Here is a 16065-nt window from a genome sequence, read left to right on the forward strand (position 1 = left end):
ATGTTGCTAAAGGCTTAGAAACACATACAAAGAATGTTAATTATCGCTAAAATCACATATATAGCGACAATTAAGAATTAATTGCCGCTAATAATCATTTTTGATGAAGTGTTTGAGTCGAGCCTATCGCACATGGCTTTTCTAATGCGGTTCACATTTCCTGTGTCGATTACAAGCTATTACACAGTAGAGAATTTATCCAGTCAGAACAAAGTGTTCATCCAAAAACAGACTGTAACAGAGGCTATACAATAACTGCGAGTTATCCTGGGTTTAAAAAAAAGAGATTTTCTTTAGGTATTTTATTAGATATGCACACGATTTTTGGTTAGGTATGATACACTTGATGAACATGCTGGCCAATTACCTAGCAAGTAGCAACTTTATTAATACTATATTAAAAGTAATTAAGTGAAATAAACACATAAAATTTGTCACATAAAGTTGATATCCACGGAACATGTGTCAATCTACACCAAACCTAGATTTAACTTGTTAAATAAAGTTTTAAAAAAACATTTGTATCCCTATCAAAGTTAATAGTAGTTAAAATTCTAGGAATCTATATGGAACTCCATATGAGTATTATATTTATCATATTCTACACTTCATTATAGATAAAAGTTAACTTGTATTTATATAACATAATTTTCTCACGAAGTTTTAATTGATTCTTCTTGAACAAAGATAGTTTTGCAGGTGCTTCTATACTTTATAAATCTATACGTACATATTTTTTAAGAATACAATTACAAGTTTAAAGATAAAATATATAGTGCCATGCCACGAATTGCCTAAATAGTGTACTCTCCTTTGAAAAAAAGCTAGGAGGATACATTGTTAATAAGCCAAATGTCATTTCTCTTTTTCTCACATTAAAAATCACTTAAAGATAAAAAGAACATGGCATTAACCCAAATGACTCATGAGGATGGCCCATATAAAATAAGTGTTGCTTTCACTGAGGATTCCGTTAAATGTTCTTGAATTCGAGCTTTGAAAATGTTAATTTGATAAATTTTAAATATCGAATAATAAAAAGAATAAGTGTTTGCCATGGTCATAGCCTCATAGGTGGTGCAGAATATTCGTATCAAGTTGTTTGGCATTCCCAAAAGCTCTGCATACTATACAATAAAAGCTTAATATATCGATACTTTCATAAATTTATCAAGAAATTTTATTTAGATATTTAAATTATGACTTGTTTGAATTTTAAGCACATGAATATATGATAAAGTGTTCCTATTAGATACTGTCGATTCAAATTTGGATTAGTTTTGCTGTGTGTTAACTAATAAATTAATTAAACCATTTAAAAAATGACACTTCCTTTAATTATATACATTAATTTTTATAAATGGTAAAATCTTAAACATATTTCAATTAAAACAGATGTGTATAATTAAATAAAATGACATATTTTTATGGGAATAATTTATTTTTCAAAGATTTAAACCAGACCGCTCGTAAGTTTATGGTGTTGTGATGTATTAGGACTACAAAAAGATCTTGATTCATAACCATATGAGTATATATATATATATATAAGTATGTGAGTGTGTAATGTTTTTTTCTATGTTATTTGTGTGAACATTTTGTCATATCATAATACATAGGCAACAATAACAGTTGACAGCAAGCAGTCAACTTCTTTGAGTACTTAGTTGTATTTCTTTTGTCATTTTGCTTCTCTGCCTTTATCCTTCTTTATAGCTATGGAGATTATTTTTTTAACTCTCTTTACTCTTTTAGTTTAAAGGTTTCTTTAAATACCTAAGAAGGTCAGTAATTGCTTCTAATTTGCAAGGAGAGTATCTTCACTGTACTGATGAACAGGTTAGTCTCTTAATTAAATATAAATTCCTATTGTTCTGTTCTTCCTCAATTTCTTGTTTTTACTTGAAAAATATTCATTGTGTTCACTTGATTACATGTGTAATTGTTAAAGATTGAGTCAAGAACATGAACTTCTAAATTTAATGATGACATTGATAATCCACTCTGTATTTCCATTTTATAGGTAGATCACAATTTTCATTTTTACCTTAAAATATGGATGTGTAAGAAAATAGTTTACCACAATTTTTAGTTTTCTTGATAAACTGTGGTGTCCAGTAGACCAGTAGTGTCCAGGCTGGCTGGGGCTCACCTTGGCTAATTCCATGGAATACGTGTCACTTCCCACTAGTAACATGTGCAAGTAACTCTGTCCACCAAAGGTAGAATAGATGAAAAGAAACACCTAATGTTGTCGTAGTCTATCATAATTTTTACTTAGCTAAAGTATAAAAAGGATCATTTTCGATACATTTACTGTTTGGTATTATGCAATAGTTGGAAATTCTGTAAGAGTTGAGAGTTCAAAAGGCGACAGTCCAAGTAAATCGTCATGTTGCTGTTGTGTGTTTGTGTTTGTATGTAAAGAGGAATGTTCCCAAGTATTCATATAATTTATCATTTTATCAGTTCTGTTGATTTCATTGTTTCTCTTTCGATTGATTACCTATCGTATATTTCTTCCGCGTTACCCTTTCCATATGAGATAGAAGTAGTCCATGATTCCCTTAAAGAAAAGGTGCATATGTTGTTTAAAAGCCATATGCTTTACATGTCATGAACACTTAAAAGTAGCCCACAGAACTTTGTTAATTAGTCTGCAATACCAGAAGATCTTGATTTGATGAATGGATAAACAAATTAGTCTGCAATATCATTTTTCTTTAGTACTGGATGGAAATTAAATTCATTTCAGGCAGAAATTCTGATTTACAGGCCATGAACATGACTTCTCCAACAACTCAATTTGCCCCCACAAGAAGGATGGGCATATATGAACCATTTCACCAGATGAGTGTGTGGGAAGACGCGTTTAGAGGTGACATTATGCCTAGTGCTGATGCATGTATGGTTTCACACCCAAACGATAGGCCAGATGACAAGGTAAACCAACATATTTCCTAGTTCTAACTAATAAAATTCAAGTTAGTAGTCGAGTTGTCAGGCTAATATCTACCTGTGCTTATTGTAGTCGGGGTATACATCCGGTGAACAACATATGCCCTCTGGCTCTGGAGATAATCAAGGGCCGAGGAGTTCTTCAGACAAGGTCGGTGCCCCGACTCTCTCCTTTTCAGTTTATGTATCCTATCACAAGATACATAAGTAGAAAGATTAACCTCTGATGTAATACTATACCTTTTCATATCAAATGAATGACAGGTACAACGACGTTTAGCGCAAAATCGTGAAGCTGCTCGTAAAAGCCGTATGCGGAAAAAGGTAAATGAAGTTTTTTTGATAATTTTCCTTGCACATGTTATAGGAAATTCTATTAGTCATAAAATTCCTCTTGATTTCTTTCTTCACCCTTTTCACAGGCCTATGTACAGCAGCTGGAAACCAGCCGTTTGAAGCTGGCACAACTCGAATTGGAGCTCGAGAGAGCTAGACAGCAGGTCAGAGGAATCATTCCTTGCGCGTTTCTTACTAACTAGTATATGTATTTGTGCTCCGATTTTATATTCCATCACGGTCTTTGACATCATGAAACGGCTTATTGCAGGGATTATACATGTTAGGTTCAAATAGCAATATGGGACTATTAGGAACAATTAATCCAGGTATATGGATAGAGGAGTTGTCACTCGATAGTTTCTTTTGCATTTTATCTTTGCATCATTACTAGCTTAACTATTGATCTGTGTTGAATGATGTACCAATTTGACGTTGAAACTAGTCGCCAAGCTGGATTGGTGATTACATTAAAACGTAAGGCTATTGATATTTCTACATTAAAATCAAAGTATACTTTAGCCATCCTTTTAAAGGAGACACTCACTTTGTATTACATGAAAGTATAGACTACTTAAAATGTTTCATTAGGCTGTGTCATATTGTCCTTTTACTAACAAGACGAGCGCGTCCATGTGTGCTCTAATTCATTGGCATTTCGTTAGCTAATAATTCATGCTATTAGAGTAGAATATTAGCCCATTTACTTTGACTGTTTGATGCTACTAAAGTGTATACGGAGATTTTGTTCATAATTAAGTAATGCTGCCTAAGCAGGAATAGCTGCATTCGAGATAGAATACAGTCACTGGGTGGAAGAGCAACAAAAAAAGAACGCAGAATTGCGGAGTATATTGCAGTCTCCTGTAAGCGATATGGAGCTTCAGTTGCTAGTAGAAAATGTCTTAAGCCACTATTTCAATCTCTTTCGCATGAAAGCTGATGCCGCCAAAGCTGACGTGTTTTACTTAATGTCTGGGGTGTGGAGAACTTCCGTCGAGCGCTTTTTCCTCTGGATTGGAGGATTCAAGCCATCAGAACTCATAAATGTAGTCCCTGGTGCACTTTACTGCTTTTTTTGAACTATTTACCTTCATTTGCTTTTGAGTTTCTCGTAGCGTTTTTTCATGCATAAATTTCCTTAACTAGGCACAAATCCTATCTGATGTATAGGTCATTTGACACCGTATATTTCATATTACTTCATTTGTCACCAAATAAGAAAGCAGAACATTAATGATCGCGAGAGTAACAATTGTATATCAACTTTACACAGGTGGTGATGCCACAACTCGAGCCCTTGGCCGATCAGCAAATCATTAAAGTGTGTAATCTGCGACACTGTTGCCAGCAAGCTGAAGATGCTCTCACACAGGGAATGGATAAACTTCAGCAGACTCTGGCTCAGAGCATCCTAAATATGAACACGGGAGCTGGAAATTACACTTCCCAAATGGTTTCTTCTATGGAAAATTTAGAAGCATTGGAGAGCTTTGTTAACCAGGTTTGTCTCACTTTCGCTGTCGTTCTGTATCTCAACGAGTTCAATGGTCATTCAATATTGTCTAAAATCGAGTATAAAGAGTGTAATCCTGAAAGAAACCATGCGTACGTTCAACTAGTATACATGGTCCTTCAATTACAACTAAAAATCTGCTAAGGTTTGAAACACTGTCAAACCTCTATTATATCGAAATGATGTCATGTATTATACATAACATAACACGAAAATCGAGTTCTAAAGAAAACCTGGTCATTATACTGAAATTTTTGTATCGAATATGATTGTTACAGAAAGGTCTACATAAGGTCATTACAAAATGAACTGTCTCAACAATGATACAGTATTCTTGAATGATAATGTAATGTTGTTGCTTTGATTTGAAAACAGGCAGATCACCTTCGACAGCAAACACTACAACAAATGTCTATTATTTTGACAACACACCAAGCAGCTAGGGGCTTGCTTGCTTTTGGGGAGTATGTTCAACGTCTTCGTGCTCTGAGTTCACTCTGGGCAGCGCGTCCTCGTGAACCTACCTAAATGATCTGTTCATCAGACAACTGGGATAGATGAGCTTAACTAGATTATGTTTGAATGCTCGAGCTGTAAATGGGAATGTACGTTATCATAGTTTTGCTTGCTTAGGCGGATTTAGCTATTTACTAGTATTTGAAATACATATTTGAAATTTGTGTAAATATATTTGGATGTTGTATATAGGCTATAAAGCAATGAAATAATTTTGTTGGATGTTTTTGAAGATTTATGTGAGGCTAGAAAACTTATAATTATGGATGCTGAAACTTGTTAGGTTCTTCTTGGAAAATACTATTGCAGTCGAGAAAACCATCTTTGATCCCACGACTCCATTGCCCACACACTTCCCTTTTGACCCTGAGTTCGTTAAGAAGGCGCAAACTGCAAGAAATCTTGCTAAGCTCCATCTTGAAGATGAAGTACCTCCGGATATTGAGTTGGTCATATTGTAATGTGTATGTTAGTTACCAAAATAATACTCAAATTATTAGGGTCCTTTCCCATTGCTAGGAAAAGAATTTTGCATTTTCCCAGCTGTTACCCATTTAATGCAGCAAAAGCAGAGCCATGCGTGAAGCTTTTATTTGGATCTTTGGGCTAAGTGAATGAGAGTTTGTATTTGAGATAAGCTTAAGTCACATAACCCCTTAAAGTTGTACGCATAATTCAGCCTTCATTGAACACTTTAATCTTAAAAAAATTATATCAATTAGACACAAAATGTCTATCACTAGAAAAATAAAAATGGGTGAAGTACAAACACAAATATATAACAAATATACCAATGAAACAATGACATGTGGCGGTCAAATCCAATTTTTTTTAAAAGTTTTTTTTTAAAAATCCAAAAAAAATTTAAGAATATAAAATTAACTCTTCTAATTAACTCCCCCACCCCCACCCTCTCGTCTTCTTCTTTACCCTATTATGTCGGCGTTAACACGCTAATAGAACATCACCTTATTTTATCGTTAGGTGATTGTTTTTGATTTCTTAATTAATTAAAATGTCAAGTCAATGATGCAAAAAAAAATATTTTTTTAAAAAAATAAAATAGAAAATGTTATTTGAGCATCTTCACGCGCCCATGAAAAATAAAGTACACATTATTTACTACATCACTATTTTGTGCTTAATAAATACACATTTTGCATATTTAAATGTTCAATAGATACTAGTTCTAGTTTAAATGTCTAAATGAATTATAGGGACAACTTTAAGAAATCGCAGATAACTTAAGCTTTAAAATATGATAATTATAGCTCAATGGCTTTTTAATTATTTAATCAACAAAGTAATTAACAAATATATAGATTTTGTATATTAAAAAAATTTTAAAAAAAACAAATTATACAAATCACTGCAGCAATTTTATTTAGATAAACAATTTTACCATTTTAATTTTTTAAAAATTTCATATATCATTTTAAAATTTTTGTTAACATTTTTCGCCCTTTAAATTTCAAAATTACTTTAATTAAAAAAAACTCATATACCATTTTTGTTAATATTTTTCACTTTCTTTGAACTCCGGAAGTCATGTATAATTGTATATACTTGGACACCAAGTGTGACACATGAATATCGTCTCATCATATATGAACTTTGGGCACTATGTTATATGACTTTATTAGTATAAAGTATAAACCACTTAGCAGCATATTGGGTATGTATTACTCTTACAATTGTGGCGTTGTCGCTTTACATGACCAAAAATAGAGTAGAATGTCGTTATAGTAGTGTTGAACCAAGGGTTCAAATCACTTATTTATTAATAATATAGTAGTTACATCATATAGAATAAAGCAGGCGAGCTTCAAGCTTGGAAGATCAAGAAAAGCGAGAACGGGAACTAAGAAAATCGAGCATCATAACATTACATTACAAGCAATATTTATTATTATTTATAACGCATTCGAAATAATAAAAAGAAATTAACAAGTTCTATAGCAGACGCAACGATAATGGCGAAAGCCGTGGCAGCGGCCACCCTCAAAGTTTTCTCGCTGACAGTGTCGGTTGCAATTGTTACCGGTCACACACACCCCATGGAACGTTTCGCTGTGATATTGACAGAGTTTTGCCTCCGTCTTTCTAATTCCACCTCCTATTTCTTCTGAAATCATCCACAAAAATTATTAACTAAACGAAATTATTTATATTACAAATGTAAATATGATATTTCTTGTGTTTCAAGGAAAAAAAAAAAACCTAATGCAACTTAGAAACGATTTTTTTTTTTAAAAAAAAACCTTTTTAAGTTCGTAATTTTAAATTAAAATTGTATTAAATATACTAAAACGCTCGTGATCATAAAAATACCACCTAAAAAATTAAGATATTTAAAAAAGTGTCAATTTTTTTTTTTATAAAAAGACATGATTAGTTATTTTTTATTGAAGGGAATTTATATTAACTTTGTTATAACCACGTATCACTATCAACAATTCCCCCAATTGATTTATCATATTATATAATTTTTTTAATCTTTCTATATATAACATGGCATTCAAATGAAATTTAAACACCAAATATCAGCATACTCTACAACACTTCAAAAACTTCCAAAAACATTCTCTCTCTCTTTTTTTTTTTTTTTAGTTTTAGCTAAATGAATCTAAACACTAGAATATACAAAACCGTCAACTCATTTTAATAATCTAGACTTCTTTAACAAAGACTTCACTGCCATAACTAGAAAGATGTAAAAGAAATTCATTACTATTAATACATCAATAATCTTTTTTTAAAAAAATTATTATCACTACATCAAAAAAATCTTTAAAGTGTCTTTAAAGGTCGTTAAATAATTAACAATAATAATTTAATAATCACTAACTAAATTCTTTTAGAGCGAGTTCACACCTTTTATAAATATTAAATTTAAAAAAAAAAGTACTAATTAGCTTACCATTTGTTGAGAGAAGAAGCACTACGAAGAGTAGGACAGCAACAGTAGGAAAATGCTTCATTTTTATTTTATTTTATTTTATTTTATTTTTGTTAGTAGTAATGTTTATTTTTTTTTGCTTATAAGTGTATAAGTGAAGAAATATTTATAGGGGAAAAAAGTGATGCTTAGTATGTTTAGGAGTAAGAATTTTGAGACACGTGTCTTTTATGACATCTTAATTTATCAATTTATTAAATTTTTTCCATCGGTGGACTTGTCTACATTTATTTTTGTTCAATTTAGTGAATGTTTGTGAAACTTCTCTAAAGTACTAGAATAGTAGTGGCCTTAATTTGGATTTGAGTCCCAACATTTCAAAAAAAATCGTAATTTACAATCTATTTAATCTAATTACTCATTTTTCAATAACTTACGAATCCATTTTATATTATTAACCTGTTTTTAAAATTAAAAAAAAATGCAATTTACAATTTGTTTAATCTAATTATTCATTTTTTACTTCATTATTCATGCATATCTCTAAAAAAAACGGCAACCATCTAAAGAATGATGTGTAATATGTAGCTATAACGTTGATTATTTAATTGTGGATATAGTTTTGTGAATTTCTCTTCAATTTTTTAATTGCATAAATTAAGGATTTGTATAGTTTGGTAGTCCCTAATGGTATAAATCTTAGAATTTTCCTAGTTCAGGAACAGGAGAGTTTCTCGTCATATAAATTTAGAATTCGTATATATTTACTTTAGCTATTGATATATAATTTATGAAAATTTCATGATAAGTTATCATGTTTGTATATTGACAAGCAAAATATACAAACGAAGTTCAGAAATATTCTTAAATGTATAAATACATAATTTATATATACTTACTAGCTACCACGTTTGTTATTCACAAGCGAAATATATATACAAATGGACAAGTGAAATATATCCTTTCATATATAAATTGCATCCTCTATTTGTATGTACTTACCCTTTGCAAGGGGTTAGCGAAAAATAAAAACCACAGTCTCCAATCTCCATAGCAGACAAAGCTATTGCTATAAAGCACAATTACAAAAATTATAGCTCTAAAGTCCTATTATATCTATTATCGTTACTATTTCTAAAATTTTCTCCCAATTATACCACCCCTCCTTCGAAGATTGAATAACGACAAGAACTATTATATGTAGAAAATATATAGGTGATATTCAGTGTAACGTAGAGAAACGTTAGAAACTAAATTGTCTCCTAATACGAATTGTTGTTTTGTATATGTTCAAAAAATTGTTTAAGTTAATGCTCCTTTCAAGTTAATTATAGGACAATTTTTTCCATTTCATGATCATTTGAAAATGATAAACATGGTAATACAAATATAAATATAGGTTGACCACAATTATGTCCTTTTTTTCAATGGAATTCACTACTCAAATAAAGCTAAATAAAATTTAGACGACTTTAATGACACAAAAGGCACTAAAGTCCACTACTTTGAATATATTTTGTCAAGTTTTCATCAATTCATATCGAAACCCCAGAGAGACAAGAAATTTACTACTTAGGTAAATCGTAGAGGGTGATAATTGGGTAGGTTGAGTTAAATCTAGGAAGTTATAATGGTTTAGGATAATAAATAGTTTAAAATCCAACTCAATTCAAATTTGTTTTGGTAAAATACGAAGTGGGTCAAAATGAATTAGGTAATAAGTCAGATGACAGGCCAACCAACTCAATTCATATGTATATCATTTACATATATACAATTCTTTGACTAATATACATATATATTTTGACTCTCTCCACTCTCTGTCCTTTCTCGCTCGCCTCTCTTCTCCCTCTCCCGATCTCGCTCGCCAAATATAGAAATACATATGTATATCAGTTACACATATACAAGTACATATGTATACACTACATAAAAAATAATCTTTAGCGGCAATAAATTAATGACAATAGTTCAATTGCCGTTAAATATGTATTTTTAGCGGGAATTAACACTCTATGTATATGTCCTTCCTAAAACCTTTAGCGACATTGGACCTAATGGCACTTAACTGATGTCGGTAAAGACTTTAGCACTCTTTCTTAATATGTTATTTCTTGTTGCTAAAAGTTATTTTTGTTGTAGCTATATTAGTTACATAATATAATAATTCGACAGATATACATATACAATTCTTCTAATTGTCTGCTCTCTGTCGCTCGCCTCTCTTCCCTCTCTCGCTCGTCTCTCTCCTCCCTTTAACATGTAGCTACAAATCGTAATTAACAAACTATAGATATTGACTATAATTATAATTTTTGACTGGCTATATATAAAAGTTCTCCTTTTAATATTTATATATAACATATCAAATTCAACAAATTCAAATTATATATCAAACTCAACTTTTAATAGGTTGAAATGGATTGAACTATTAAGGAGCGGATCAATAACCCGTTCAAATTTAATATAGTTGGACATATTAGGTTTTATTTTGTCCTAGTAAATTACTATTAATATTGACAAATTGAATTGACTGAATATATTTAAAATAGATTTAACTACGGAAATTCCATCTTTTAGTTTACTTATTATCATTATCCCCCCTAAGCTTTACAAATTTTCAAAATCTCTCATTTTTCGCATCAAATTAATGCATCTCGCGGATTAGTGTATTATGTATAAAATATACCTCGCGCATCATATTAGTGTATCTCGCGCATCATATTAGTGTATCTCGTGCATCATATTAGTGTATCTTGCACATAAGATTAGTGTATCATGTATAAAATGTACCTCGCGCACCATATTAGTGTATCTCGCGTATCAGATTAATGTATCTCGTTCATTAGATTAATGTATCAACGCTTATATTATTGTATCCATTTTGATAAATTTTTATAATTATAAACATTTAAGGGATAGATAGTAATTTTATCTTAAAAGTATATGATTTCTCTAATTTTTCCTTTACAATAGAAAAATACATTGAAATCATGTACTAAAAATCTGTAATTTCTTTCTATTTTATTTGACTTTTAATTTGGTTGTTTCCTTCCTCCATTACATGGATTGGGAGATGACGTAAAAAAAATTATATTGTCTAAAGTTGTTAATATTTTTAGTTTTTGTTATGCAAGCTTTAAAATTCATCGAATTATGCAAAAGATTGAATCAGAAATAAAACAAAGAATTATATGAATAATTTATGTGATTTGATTGAATCATCAATAAATTTGGAGAGGTAATGCGGATTAGATTGCTATTTATAATGTTTTTCAAAATAAATTTTTAATACTTTTGATAATTGGTATCCTTGTTTCTTTTATTTATTTATATTCAAAAATAAGTCAAACTAAAACAAGCATTATGATTTTGGATACTCATGTCAACAATATTGAAAAACGGTTAACTATAATATAACTTTGCTGTATAAAAAATTTTCTACACAGAGTTTAATTAATGGTATAAGGAGAATTGTAGAGCTAAAGTAATTTTTAATAATAAAATGATAATATTCTTTTAGGTATAAATTAAAAATAAAAAGTATCAGATAAAATGGAACAGAGAGAGTGTAACAATTTGATTACAAATCAATTCAAATATCAAATTAACTCAATTTTTACTTGATTTTGATTTTGGATTTAATTTTTTAAAATTGTAAAATCTCTGAAATGATATATTTTATTATCTCAGATATTTAACGAGAATAATTTTCTTAAGGAATTCAGGTTTAAGTTGCTGACATATACTTCTAATATCGAATCAGACAAATAAAGCACTGGGTAGACATTCAACTAAAAAGGGAAAAACAAACACAGATTGTCAATAAATAATGAAACAAGCTGAAGAAACACTCTCTCAGTTTTTACTACTTTTCCTTACTGAAATGTAAGTTTGTACCTCCATATTTCAGTGATCCGCCCATATTTGTTACGCATCGAACTTCTTGATATATGTTGAGTGTCTATCAACAACAAGCTCAACCAACGGAGACTCGACTTCAGCCCCTGCACGAGTGCTGTCCCTACGAACTGTGACTTTTTCCTGCTCAGTGACAACTATTACTTCCTCTTTACGGGTTGATAGTTCGTTAGCTATCACCATATGCATCTTGTATTTTTCGAGGGCCATATTAGCCTTTGCTAAAAGGATATCTGTGTCTGTTTCTAGCTGTCAAATAATAGATATTGGAATTCAGTAATGAAACTATTACCCCGATCTCACTAGTGAGATTATACTGGGTACGTTTGTTGTTTATACTTCCTAGCAAATGAAGCTTTGACATAGAAATTCAAGTCACCACTTCTTTACAAGTAGAGAACTTTTTTCTCGAAGACAGTATAAATTTCGTAACTTTACCAAACAATACAAGATGATTCACCAACCTTAAACGATATGTGGAAGGCCATTGGCGCCCATTCATTCCTAAGCACGGAAAGCATCTTTGGTACTTGGGCGAGTCGTATATCCAGAGGACCAGATGCCGACTGGATTTTATGTAATGCCTGTGAAGAAGAGGTAACATAAAACAAATAGACAAGATTTAGAGGAAACGGTAGATACAACTCTTTTTTATAAGTTGATTAAGATGACATGTTATATAACTATCAGTTGCAACATAATGATTGAGGGCACTCGAAGACAGAAAAGAAGGAAAAGTATAATTCACAAAGCAATAAGAAAAAAAGAGAGATAAATTGAAGAACATAAACGATTACCATGTTTTTCCACGGAACATAAAAATCAGAAACTGCAGCTGCCAGAAAAAAAATAGCACTAGGCCCGAAGTCCCTCAAAGACACAGAAATTAGCTGTAGAATCTGCCAGTGACCAAATAAACATTAATCGAAGTGCTACCAGCCTCCACAAAGCGAACTAAAATGCTCATACGACATTGATTTAACAGTAAAGCAAATTTCACTGATCTATTTAACTTAAACCTGCAAATACTCGAAAATTGTTGTAAATGGAAGTTTCAACAGGATGCCCTCAGCAACTGCCTGCAAATAGTAAATTCTTACTGTTAAAGACTAATAGGAATAACTGTAAGAACACACAAAAATAAGACGAAAATTAAAAATCAGTAATAACCATACAGTGAGACTTTCAGTAATCGCTCTCTTCACCGTTTCAGCATGCAATGCATCCACTAAAAAATAGTGCAACAGAAAAATGCTCATTAGATTGGAAAAGCGTGAATTGCTCAACAAATCCACTGCGATACAAAATACTCAGAACATCAAAGATCTTTCCCAAGTTAGTAATATGTAAAGTTACCAAAATATCTGAAGATGGATAAGCCTTTAAAGAGTATAAAACTAAGATAAAAACTAAAAATGCGGCCTGAAAAAAACCCAATGTCAAGCTTTGACAATATGTGCTTACCTATTCCCATTTCCGTTGATTTACATTGGGATTTTGAATTGATCGCATTCTTGCTTACCTACGTATGAATGAGCTACTAATAATAGATAATCTCATGGTACATGCTATTTGTAGATAATATGGTGATAATCAACGAAACTACTAAGAGATTTGAAGTTCAAAGATCTTGGTGGTATAGGTGTCACTGACATTGGTGTCATTTTGGTGAATACACGTCATTGGTGTTAATTGAAGGATATGTGTAACATAGGCATTTAAAGTTTAATATCTTCACAAGATCAGTATCGTAGGGATGTAGATGTTAAGATGGAACATCATTAGAAATTAGCATAACTAATAGAGTGTACAAGTAGCACTTACAGAGAATAAAAAATAAAATAAGATAAGGTCGTCTAGAATGATTTGGTGAATAGAAACGTAGTACATGCATCAATATTGAATGTAAAAATATAAGAACTATAGACCTTCAATACTTGAATCATCAGCAACACTAAAGCACTCTAGCAGCGGATCATCAGGCAGAGTACTACAAAATGGTTGGCATGACCCTCTGCATATTTCATGGTGTTACTAGTCTAAAATCAAAATCACAATAATCGAATAAATTAACTTGGCACTTGAAGAACAAACCTTCGGTAGAGAAAGACTACAGAATAACCGGCCTTCAGAAAGTATCTGCATTTACATTTTCATTTTGAACATCAAATGTATGTGAATTCAAGTGTGTGAAAAGCATCTAAGCATAGTATTCGGGATATACTCTGTGGATGTAGCCCCTCTATGACCAGAGCTAAAGTTGTCAATATAGCGAACACATTGCTTTTCCAAAGGAACAGTTGTACCACCTGAAGTAATACATACTACCCTGTTTGTTTTTCCATTCACTGAAGACGGAGACAAAAAATAAAGTCAAGTGGCATCTATTTCGAAGAACAAAGAATTAAGAGATTAAAATCTATGAGATGTTGATAACTAAAGAAATAACAATTGCCTGATGATGAAGTATTGCGATCAACGAATTCCTTCAAGCTTTTCTCAATTTCAGCAGCATCCTCTAGTAAAGGAGTTGACTCGAAGAAGGACATAACTTCATTTTTTGGTGTTTCTTGTAACTGATTAGCATCATCAACTGCATCCATTCCGAAACTTGACAAAAATAATTCATTTAGTCATTCAATTAGATAAGATAAAAACTTGAGAACTTGTCATATAATCAATCAGCAGTCACCAAAAACATCCTATAACAGGTAATTTTCCAATATAATTTAACCCTAGAGTTACATAACAATATTCTAATTAAATGGTAAAGAAAGAGATACTAATTCATTGACAAATGCAATTATGATTGATCGGCTAATATGACCGGACAATGAAACAAACATGCTACACATCGAACATCAAGTACACCAACTCCAAGGGCGAAACCAGGTAGGACCAAGGGTTCATCTGAATCCCCCTTTAGCGGAAACAAACTTTATTTCTACATGGTTAAACCCGAGAACCTGCCATATAACCAATCATGTGTTTACTCCTCCATATTACGTAAATCCCTCGTTGAAAATTCTAAATCACCCATAGACTTGAGGCTTAGATCAAAGAACTGAGATTTAACAACACTTTGATATGTTTCTTCAAAATCAATCATACAAAAAAATTCATTTTACAAAAAAATTCAAATGCTAAATGAAAAGGGCAAAATTTTATCACTAACCAAACATGAATAAACTCATCCTAAAATTAATCCTATAATTACCTATACTTTATCTCTCATAACAAAAAAGCCCTAAATTTACAAAAATTGAATACCCAAAATCTTAATATTCCCAAATTGTTAGCCGAAAAAAAAAACTCAGTAAAAAAATTGTTACCTGCTCGAAAGGTAGTTGAGAAGAATTTCTGTATATGGAGAATTTGGTGGCATAAATATATATTAGTACTAAAAATATTCATTTTTTATATCTAATTTTAATTTGAATACTTAATAATTAACAAACGCCAGTTTCCGGCAGCCGTTTGGTCAGCTTTTGCCGCCGGCAATATGCTCTTTGTTTGTGTAAGTAGGTAGCAAACAAATTAACTTTAATGAAAACGATAAAAAAAAATTAATTAAGTATAATCAAATAAAAACTAAAATTACAAAAACAAATGATAGATTAATTTAAAATTAAGTAATTAAAAAAAATAAAAAGAGGAGGGAACCGATTGGGATCAGGAGATTGAACCCGACGTGAATCGAACACGCAACCTTCTGATCTGGAGTCAGACGCGCTACCATTGCGCCACGGATCCCCAACTGTTATGTATTACAAACATTTATTATTTAATAAAAATAATTAATTTTGGCTGATCACTATCATTAATTAATCAATTTTTTTTAAAAAAAAAAAAGAAAAACCTTTTTTAAAGTTGAATAATTAAAGGGCTATTTGGAATAAGGGAAAAAATATAAGCATTG

At 31.3% G+C, this 16065-nt stretch overlaps 3 protein-coding genes and 1 non-coding gene across 8 annotated transcripts; 1 reads left to right on the top strand and 3 right to left on the bottom strand.

Annotated features, from left to right (window-relative positions):
* The first annotated feature begins 1429 nt into the window (after positions 1-1429).
* On the top strand, positions 1430-5558 carry LOC101265431 (transcription factor TGA1). Of its 5 annotated transcripts, none has more exons than XM_010321837.4 (9): positions 1430-1839; positions 2776-2943; positions 3032-3109; positions 3223-3282; positions 3381-3458; positions 3566-3623; positions 4072-4343; positions 4571-4798; positions 5186-5558. In XM_010321837.4, exons 2-9 carry the CDS (start codon positions 2779-2781, stop codon positions 5336-5338), a joined length of 1092 nt encoding a protein of 363 aa, XP_010320139.1. In that variant the 5' UTR covers positions 1430-1839; positions 2776-2778; the 3' UTR covers positions 5339-5558. The 5 variants fall into 5 exon arrangements, with proteins under 5 accessions (XP_010320139.1, XP_010320138.1, XP_004237865.1 ...); XM_010321836.4 differs by having other exon boundaries at positions 1441-1839; positions 2760-2943; XM_004237817.5 differs by having other exon boundaries at positions 1533-1839; positions 2756-2943.
* Positions 5559-7188: 1630 nt separating this feature from the next.
* Positions 7189-8382, bottom strand: LOC101265727 (defensin Ec-AMP-D1-like). The gene is made up of 2 exons (XM_069297309.1): positions 8247-8382; positions 7189-7451 (listed from the first exon to the last, which is right to left on the bottom strand). The coding sequence occupies exons 1-2, from the start codon at positions 8305-8307 to the stop codon at positions 7270-7272; spliced, it is 243 nt and encodes an 80-aa protein (XP_069153410.1). The 5' UTR covers positions 8308-8382; the 3' UTR covers positions 7189-7269.
* Positions 8383-11977: 3595 nt separating this feature from the next.
* On the bottom strand, positions 11978-14519 carry LOC101259538 (phosphopantothenate--cysteine ligase 2-like; the record flags this gene model as incomplete). Its single annotated transcript, XM_069296842.1, has 8 exons — positions 11978-12395; positions 12611-12730; positions 12944-13045; positions 13166-13225; positions 13322-13374; positions 14075-14160; positions 14241-14285; positions 14371-14519. Coding segments are annotated over 8 exons (855 nt in total), but the record flags the coding sequence as incomplete, so codon positions are not given.
* Positions 14520-15827: 1308 nt separating this feature from the next.
* Positions 15828-15899, bottom strand: TRNAW-CCA (transfer RNA tryptophan (anticodon CCA)). Its single transcript has one exon. It is a non-coding gene; the product is annotated as a tRNA-Trp (tRNA).
* Between the last annotated feature and the right edge of the window lie 166 nt (positions 15900-16065).

The sequence above is a fragment of the Solanum lycopersicum genome, chromosome 4 (assembly GCF_036512215.1).
Source record: "Solanum lycopersicum chromosome 4, SLM_r2.1".
In the NCBI taxonomy this organism is placed as follows: domain Eukaryota; kingdom Viridiplantae; phylum Streptophyta; class Magnoliopsida; order Solanales; family Solanaceae; genus Solanum; species Solanum lycopersicum.